The sequence below is a fragment of the Puccinia triticina genome, chromosome 10A (genome assembly GCF_026914185.1).
Source record: "Puccinia triticina chromosome 10A, complete sequence".
NCBI classification, from domain to species: domain Eukaryota; kingdom Fungi; phylum Basidiomycota; class Pucciniomycetes; order Pucciniales; family Pucciniaceae; genus Puccinia; species Puccinia triticina.
In genome coordinates this window covers 1,983,848-1,993,465 of record NC_070567.1, presented here as the reverse complement: position 1 = coordinate 1,993,465, position 9,618 = coordinate 1,983,848, and the positions used below count along the sequence as shown (strand labels likewise).

General features: G+C 48.8%; 1 protein-coding gene across 1 annotated transcript; it reads right to left on the bottom strand.

Moving 5' to 3' along the window:
- Positions 1–7,738: 7,738 nt before the first annotated feature.
- PtA15_10A212 (uncharacterized protein) lies at positions 7,739–8,768 on the bottom strand (the record flags this gene model as incomplete). The annotated part of the gene is made up of 2 exons (XM_053160367.1): positions 7,739–7,756; positions 7,830–8,768. 2 exons carry the CDS (start codon positions 8,766–8,768, stop codon positions 7,739–7,741), a joined length of 957 nt encoding a protein of 318 aa, XP_053024348.1.
- Between the last annotated feature and the right edge of the window lie 850 nt (positions 8,769–9,618).

The following is a 9,618-nucleotide window of genomic DNA, read 5'->3' as shown; positions in this document are numbered from 1 at the left end:
GGCTTCGCTGCAAAATTGCTTCTTCAACTGAGTGGGCGGCTTCGCCGCGAAAATTGCTCCTCCAAATGAGTGGGCGGCTTCGCTGCAACCCAACTTGCAGCCCCAAGGGGCCAGGTTCTTGAAGAAACAGCAAGAGTTAATCTGTATTGGCGATACATAGTTTTGTAAAAGTGTGTATTGTATCTGATATCAGATACATCACAAATACATGTATTTCAATACAATACAGCATGTATTTCCCCTGATACATGCTGTATTGTATTGTATTGGGCACCCAAATACACAGTTTTGGAAAACCATGTATTGTATCTGATAACCAATACATCCAAAAATACATCTATTTTGATACAACACACGCACTAAAGTATCAGTTTCACCGTTGATGGTACTCCGGATTCAGGGTTGCTCAGATTTCACAGGAAGTCAGGAATCCGTGAGATCCTTGGAATCCGCGAGCTATGTACAGTACAGGCCCTTTATACAGTGATCTCGCCGAACTTAACAAAGTCCCTCGCTGCTGTGGGCGTGTGACTCGCGAAGCAAGCCTCCGACAGCCCTCGGCAGGAGGGACTTATACCTATACTGGCGCACGGAGAATGCATTTCCCCCCCCCTTTTTCACTTTTCCCCTTGTACCTCCCTCATTCCATGATTTTTTTTTGTTTTGCTCCAGATCAGTTCAACATGCACGCGCTGAGCCTTGTATTTTTTTTTCTTTATGTACTGATACAAGTCAGTCCTGAAAAATCAAACAAGACAACTAAACCTGAAGACTATTACCAAGTCTATAACCCAGATCTGCAGAAATTAATCATAAAATGAGAGCACAGACTCTCCGTTTAATACTGGCAGAGAACCGGAGCGCAGCGAGGTCACGTGGTCAATGGATGATACATGGAGCAACAGATCTTGCGTCGCGTCGCGACCCCCTTGGCCATGGAGGCACCAAGCCTTAGAGACAAGGACTAGGGGTCCAAGCCTCAGCTCCAGTTTCCAAAAATAGACAAAACAGTGTTTTAGGTGGCTTTGGGGCGTCAGAACCAAGCCACCCCCCAAGGCCTCAGTAGTGGTAACTACAGATGGCTAGGACACCCCAGAGGCGTGGAGACACAGCGCCGGACCAAGCTCTGGGCCCGGATGGGCTAGCCAAGGGACCTTAAAGGGCAGAAGACTTTGGGCCTCTGCCCAGTCCCCAGGCACTCCATTCATCCATCTACTACCCACAGCGTTCTAGCTAGTATCACAACCTTGACATCATCCTTTTCCTTTTTCAACAGAATCCTTAATTTCAAAGAAACTCCGGAAATCCTTTTTACCTAATCATCACCTCACTAAAATTTAACAACAACAAACCCCGGAAACACAATGTCAGACCAACTCTCCGCCCTATCAAACGCTGTAAAAGCTGCTAGTGGGATCCCCGTGGAACCCAACTCGTCAAGCGAAGGCATGTTAGCAGCCCAGACGACAAAAGGGAAAGGCCCAGGCTCTCAGGAGCAAGCCAAAACTCAAAGGCCTAGCCAAGAGAACCCAAATGCACCCCAGCCATCCGGCAAAAGGGGAAGCAACCAAAAAGTACACCTCCCAATCTGCCCCCCTAACCAGGAGTGTGACAAAAATTTTTGTTGCAGGAGGAACAAAGGAAGTCCCCTCAACCTCAGTGGAAAGGACAACGGGCAAGTTCCCATGGCCACGGACAAGAGACCAAGCACTCTAGCCCTATTGGGCAACAAAGACAACTTAACAGCAAGGAGGGTAACCTCTAAGGAAAACAAAGCAGATGCGCTATCCAGAGGAGACAGCTCTGGACTACTATAGTCCCATCTACTACCTATCTTGCTGCCACACAATGTGGACCATTTGTTTCTACAAATTTGAAATGTTTCTACAATTTCAAAACCGTAACCTGACCAAACCCCACCCACGAGACTCAGATCTCAGTGGCCAGAGAGAAACTTTCTAAGCTTCCATGAACCTAGGGTCAAACAGCTAAGATGGAAAGATAACGCAAAGCTCGGCATGACCAGCAGCAAAGTGGGATTGTGTGTGAAGGCTCCTGCCCAGGCCAGAGAAATTTTGGTCTAGCACGGATCCCCCTCCACGCGTTCTCTGTTCTTTTCTTCTGCTCAGGGGGTTTTTCCCTCCTCTCAAGCCTCCAAGACGCAAAGTAATCCCTTACGCACTCTTGGGGCTTGGGGTACATGGGGTGAAACTCCCCCCCAAACCACACACGGCCATCTTGGGATGCTGTTACAGGTATCCGGGATGGCCTAGGACACTAGGTTGGAGATTCATCTCCACACCTACAAGTCTGAACATGTAGGAAGAATTGAGATTATGCATGTCCAATACTTGGCAAGCAGATACCAGGTGCAAACGGGAACGCACACGTAGGCGCGCCTATGTGCGCGCCCGAAGAGAGACAGAGGCTCCCAAAGCCTCCTGTCACTACCGTAAACCCCTCACCCCTGGCAGGTAACAGAAGGGACCCGTTGCAGCAATGCAAGGAATGGAATAGCGTGTTCAACACGCAGCTAGCTTGAGGATGACCGGGATTGACCGGTCATCAAGGGGACTCGAACCTCTCAATGACCAGTATGTTCCAGGCATTGAGAGGATAAAGCCCTCTCAATGAAAGGCACAGTACCGGTCATCAAGAGGATAAAGCCCTCTCAATGAACGGCACAGTACCAGTCATTGAGAGGGTTGAGTCCTCCCGATGACCGGTTGATACCGGTCATTGGGAGTGTCAAGTCCCCTCAATGACCGGTTGATACCGGTCATTGGGAGTGTCAAGTCCCCTCAATGACCGGCACAGACCAGTCATTGAGAGGGTTTTATACTCTCAATGGCCGGTCTGTGCTGGCCATTGAGAGTGTCAAGTCCCCTCAATTACCGGCACAGACCGGTCATTGAGAGGTTCTATATATGCCTTCAATGACCGGTGTGGTGATCAATTCTGGGACTTGTGTCAAATTGTCCATGGGGCAATCAGTGCGGCGCACAGGCGGTGCGGAAACGGTGCGGAACGGAGCGCACAACTGAAGGTGGCGGCGGAACTGGACTCAGACTAAGCAGGCCAGGGCGGACTGGATAGCAGAGGTGGTGATTGGGGGAAGCCGTGGCAGCCAGAAGGATGGCATGTGGGATCCTGACATCATAGGCTAGACAGGGGCGTGGAAGCTAGAGAGAGGAGTTTGACGGCGGTCAAAGGCGAGCGGCAGAGACAACAGGAGTTGGCGTGAGAGCGGAGCTTGGCAGATGACGTGCGTGTGTGTATAGCACTTGGCAGATGATGAGTGTGCGTGTGTGAACAGAGTTAGCGGATGGCATGCGTGGGAGGCGGGCGGAGGATATCTTTTAGTTCTCTTTCTTTTCTCTATAAAACCACAGTGGTGGAGGGAGGATTCTGCATCATACTCCCCACAGACTCTCTTTTTATGGTTTTACTTTACTTTGCGGATTGATTGTGCTTCTTTTATTTTGCATACATTGCAGAGCGGAGTTTTTTACGTTGCGGACTTGCTTTATGTGTTACGGTTGTGCTTGCTTTACGGCTGCTTTCTTGCAATTGTTGCGGAGTTTTTTGGCAGAGTTATCTCCTTTCTGCGGCGGAGCTTTATTTTACTGTTTACTTTGCGGAGCTAGATTATTTTACGTGCTTTACTTTATTTATCCCACTCAGAGCCCTACAGCGCGGCAGAGCTGTGGAGTGGATTTTTTCCAGATCACCCGACTTTACCTGGGAATCATCTTGGAGCGGCGGGGTCCTGACATTTCTACACAGTGACCACTTTTGTTCATCACACCGGTCTGTGCCGGTCATCCAGGGCGTTGTATATATCCCTCTTGATGACCGGTCTTTACCGGTCATCCAGAGGGCCATGTGGTCTCAATGGCAGGTCTGTGCTGGCGATCAAGGGCTCAGAGGCTTGACTGTAAGTCAAAAAAAAAAGAATATTTATAAGTATGTGAGCACGGATCTTCTCTGTTACTCGACTTCAGTAAACTTCAAAGTTTGGCTGACTTTGATAATTTATTTAAACTTGAAGAAATGATGTAACATACCTCAGATTGTGTGGGATGACGCCACCTGTGTCAATCCAATTCTTCCGCTTTAAACCAAAGATAAATTTGCCATTATCTTTGGTTTGGAACTGATGGGAGGGCGGAGCTGGATGGAGCTGATTGGAGCTGGCCTGGGTAATAAATTCCCCCAAACAGCCCCACGCAGAAAATGTTTCATAGCCTAGTGGTTTGCAGCTCTGGGTAATAGGCAGGTTGCTGGTTCAATCCCCCCTGTCCCCATCCCCCATTTGGGGGATAGGGGGCAGGTTTTTGGGGGCAGGTTTTTGGGGGCAGGTTTTTGGGGGCAGGTTTTTGGGGGCAGGTTTTTGGGGGCAGGTTTTTGGGGGCAGGTTCTAGGGGTTAGGTTTAGGGGTTAGGGGTTAGGGGTTAGGGCTTAGGGCTTAGGGATTAGGGATTAGGGGTTAGGGGGGATATGAAAAAAAAACTTGGGCAATACTGGTCAGAAGCGTGTGGTAACCTTGTTTTCCGCAGTTCTGACACAGCTCCTCCCAGCTCCATCCAGCTCCGCCCTCCCATTGGTTCCAAACCAAAGATAATGGCGAATTTATCTTTGGTTTAAAGCCGATGGATCAAATAGCCATGTCTCGATGACGCGCAAGAAGCAAGGCTTTGTGCCAAGCAAATTTTTAAGGTATAAGGTTTTGAGGGCAAGGAACTGTGATGGTTTGGCAAAACCACCCAGCCAAACTCAAATTCTAGGCTCTGCAAAAGGGGGTGATAGCGCGCAAGTCCCTCCTGCCGAGGGCTATTGGAGGCTTGCTTTGCAAGACCAGACGCCCGCAGCAGCGAGGGACTTGGGTTAAGTTCGTGATCTCGCCATGTAAGCACAAGGATGGTGGACAAAAATCCTATGCTTACATTGCAATATTCTTCTTATTGAGGTAAAATCCCAGCGAAAGCAAGAGAATGGTCGCGGGAGATCTATGTATGCTTACATTGTGATTATGCTTACATTGTGAATGCTTACATGGCGGGGTCACTGTACCAACAGAGCATCAGTCAAAGAACAAGAAGAAAACCAGGCTGGCAGTCATTGTTCTCTGTTCCACCTTAAGCAACAAACTGCCGCCCAAAAACAAAAAAAAACCACGGGGTTTGACTGCAAGACCACTACGTGAGAGACATTGACCTCGCTGGATCCGCGGTGGGCTGTTGCCTCGGTGGCTCTAAGGGCTGTCTATATATACTGTTGGGTCTGCATTTTGACTGCACCTTTGTTCCCTCCCCTTCACGGGAAAAGCATGTGAACCGGTGCAAGTTCGTTGCATCTGCATTCGGAATGCACCTCTGTTTCCAATTCCTGTTGGGAAAATTATGTTGACCGCTCCAGTTTTTTCCGAAAAGGCTAGCAGAGGTCTCATACTGCTGGAAATTTGTTGAATAAAGCTAGCAGTCAAAAATTGTTGAATAAATCTAGCAGTCAAAAATGTAAAGACTACACGAGCCATTGGAATGCAAGTGCTTGGATATGGTAACTGGTTCAAAAACAACAGCATCCAATTTTCCTCAGCCTGGCAAATTTGCTATCATACAAGTATATTTCTTTTGTTGTACCTTTCAACATGCTATTTCTGTATTTTTCCAAAAGCATATCTCTTCCAAACCCAGGCCATAAAAAATGCATGTGTCAGGCATGATCCACAATTGCTGTTTTCTACCCACTGGAAACAGATTGGAACATTTCACCACCTCAGACTTGTCAACTCAGGCGATAAAAACTGCCACACCGCTCAGTTGCTCTTCCATACTGCCCCATTGCTCTTACCTACTTGTCCGTTGCTCTCACCTTATCAACCATCATCAATCACCATGCCCTTCACCAAACTAATTGTTTAATCTGTCACCTATGCTGCAGATTGTCCCATCCTTGGAAAAAACAATCTCTACAAAATCACATCTGAAGTTGCATGGATAACTTGTGGCCGCATGATTCAGCCGGTTTACAACATATTCCTCAATATCTTCACACCAGCTCCCATGGAATCTGGTCCGGAGCCTGCATCTTGGCTTGTCTTTGAAGGTCCCATGTCTGTGCCTTCAAACTCCAATACAATAAGCGTGACAACACACGCCTCAAGTTTCCACCAAACAATCCCTGTGCAGAAGCAACCCGTTGGGTATGCTGAACTTGAGGGTGTGCTTGAAGCAGTTCAGGCTGGTAATGTGGTCTGAGCTGAGGACCTTGATACACATGAAGTAAGTCAATTATTTAACTATATCACCATTTGCTCATGCTTTGACACTATTCCAAAAGTCCTGAATGTTTGCAATGTCCTTGGACAAGACTAAAATAAAACAGGTGTTGGGAAATGCACTTGGATTGCCGCAGAAATTATAGCTTGCCACAAGAATTTTATCAACATAAAATTAAACCTAGGTCATTTCGTGATTTGAGTGATATGTAAACAAAACCTGACAGAATTTCTGGTGCAGGAGTTCCGTTGGTGCTGTTAAGGAATCTCAGCATTGATGAGGGACTATGTAACAGTACTAGATTGCTACTTCTTTGGATCCACCAAAACACATTTTATGGTCTCATTCTCACGTGGCCTCTTAAGGGTAAAGAGGTAAATATTCCAAAGATAACCCTGTTGCATGAGGGTGATTCATCTGTCAAGATATCATTCTACAGGTATCAATTTCCTGTTGCATTGGCATTTGCTATGACAATCAATAAATGCCAGGGGAAGAGCATGAAGCATGTAGCCTTGGTTCTGCGGAGTCAAGTTTTTGCTCATGGACAGATGTGTGTGGGCCTTTCTTGTGCGCAGGATGTACACAATAGTGAAATTGGCAGAAAACCCTCAATCAAAAGTTGTGAATGTTGTAAAGATATGTGTTTTTTGTAATTATAGATTTTAACTATCCCACTGTATTATTCTTGATAGATGCACAATGGTTTGTTGGCGCTGGAACATAGTACTATGTAGTAGTGAGATCATGAGACAAAATTAGCATGAATACCTGTGCTTCGGCGGAGCCGCCTATGTACTCTAGTAGGCTTATTGTAGCACCGAGTGTGGACTTGGGATTGGCTTCAACGCGCTCAGGCCAGACCAAACTTCCAATCTGACTCAGTTCAGCTATGCGGGACTCTCCCATCATGGGGGCAATCGAAGGGTGTTATTGCGGTTGTTGACAGCTCGAGCCAGTCGGGTTGACTCCATATGTTTAAGGTTTGGGGCCACCATGCTTGTGTCGGGGGTCACACCTGGTCACGCTGCAGACTCCGGCGCACGCGGGCCAACCTTGACTTCAACCGACAGGCCATCCTTCGAAGAACAAGAGAACCAGGCTGGCAGTCATCATGGGCGGATTGAAGATTGGATTGTGGAATTAGGATTGGCTTCAACACGGTCAGAGGAGACAAAGCTTCCAATCTGACTCAGTTCAGCGATGCGGAACCCTCACATGATGGGGGCAAAAACTCATGGGATCGAATGGTACAATTGCGGTTGTTGACAGTGGTGACAAAATGCTACAAAGACAAATGCAACTGATTACAATTAATAACGGGCAGAGTAATGATGGCTTCGGAGAAGAAAAACGAGTGTGGGAGCCGACGGCGAGATGGAAAACAAGGAAAGAAAGAACAAGGTGGGGAATGCGGGTGAGGACCGATGACAATAGAGGAAGCTGAAAGAGTTTCTCTAAGCTTTGCTGCTCTTCTGGAGAATAGGGACGAATCAAAGTGAGCACAATGTGAAGATGAACGGCAGAGGAGAGCAGTGAGGAACATACATCGTTGTCCTTGTTCTTGGCTAGAAGGGTCGCCGAGTAAGCCTGGGAGCTTTGTTGTTGTTGTTGGGAAGAGGATGAAGAAAGTGCGAAGCTTCCGCCATTGGCGCCACCGATTCCGAAGTTTCCGCCATTGGCACCAGCAAAGTTTCCGACATCAGCTGCACCGAAACTTGCGCCATCAGCTGCACCGAAACTGTGGAGATCGGTTGCGCCGAATGCTCCGCCCTTGGCTGCACCGAATGATCCGCCGTTGGTTGCGCTGAAGCTTCCGCCGGTGGATGCATCGAACGAACCGCCGTTGAACGTTCTGAATCCTCCGCCGTTGGCGCCATTGAAGCCATCAAATCCGGTGCCTCGACCAGGAAAGCCGTCGAGTCCGCCTGGGGTGAAGTCGGGAGGTCCTGCGGGTAGGACACCGCCCGATCCGCCGGGAAACAAGTTGTCAGGCTGGATGTTCGGGAAGCCGCGGCTTTGAGGGTCGGGCAAGACGGTTCTTCCTCCAGGACCGAATCCACCGCGGCCATCGGGGAAGATTTGGCCGCCGTTGCCGCCTGGGATGATCCGGCCTCCGTCGCGCCCGTCAGGGAAGAAGTCACCGCCTCCTCCGCGACCGCCTGGAACAAAGTTGCCGCCTCCGCCGCGACCCCCCGGAACAAAGTTGCCGCCTCCGCCTCCACCTCCTGGAACAATGTTGCCGCCTCCGCCGCCCCCTCCTGGAACAATGTTGCCGCCTCCGCCGGAACCCCCTTGGTGACAGTTGATTATCGTTGCTACGTTGAGGTTCAACAGGGAGTTACCTTGGTTTCCGCAGTTGACGGAGCGCGAGTCACTGTCTCCTTTGCCCGTTCCTTGGGTTTCGGCCCTCTTCTCAAGGAGGGGGTGGGCAGAGGAGCTCTGGAGGACAGCAAGAGAGATGGCAGCAACAAGGAAGGAGCGCATGTCGAAAGGCTGTCTTTTTGAAAGAAAGTGGGTTTGTGAGTGGGTTTTGTAGTGGGTGAGTCTGAATGTCTGTGTATGTTGATGAACGAGTGGTGGGATGGGATGGAAGAAGTGGGCCGACACGGGTCTGTTTATATATTTTGCACCAACAGCTTCCTCTCAATTGTCTAGAGATGCGGACCAACTTCGCAGCAATTTCCATCGGATGGACATGACCCAGACTGCCAATCATACAAGCCGTAGCTGATACTTGTCATGCATGCTCTTTAAGATCACCGGTCGTTGTATAGCGACAGTCTGTCAAATCTATCATGTCCGCAGGACAACTTTGCCCGAGAAAGATCGGTCGGCGGCTGAAATGCTGCGAATGTTGTCACTCTTGGTTGAAGTGATCAAATGTTGTGGTGTTGCGCTCATCATGAGCTTCCCAAACGGATTGGCATAGATTGGCATCTTCTTTTTTCTGCCCTTATCAATATTCAATCCTCCAATTCGCGTACGTGACTTCGTGGGGTGCTCTCTCTGTACCTGTCAAGCATGCCCCTGTGTATACCTGATCGGGTAGGGTGGCCGATGTGATCTGGATTGGGAGTTGCACCTTGTCCCGGTCGACCGATCCCGGCTGTCGTGCCGAGCAAGTTTTGCGGCGAGCCTCAAGATTATCTTGTAAACTCTCTATTAGCCCGGTTCCCAATGCCCATTGGGGCATTTTGTGTCCCCAACCAAAAACAATGTTGCCAATGGATAAAATCAACAGTGTGTCCGCTATAGTAGGCTAACAAAAAGGTCAGCCTAAAGGCACATCAAACTTTTAGTACTCAAAGCACGCCAAAAATGTATGCTTGTGGCA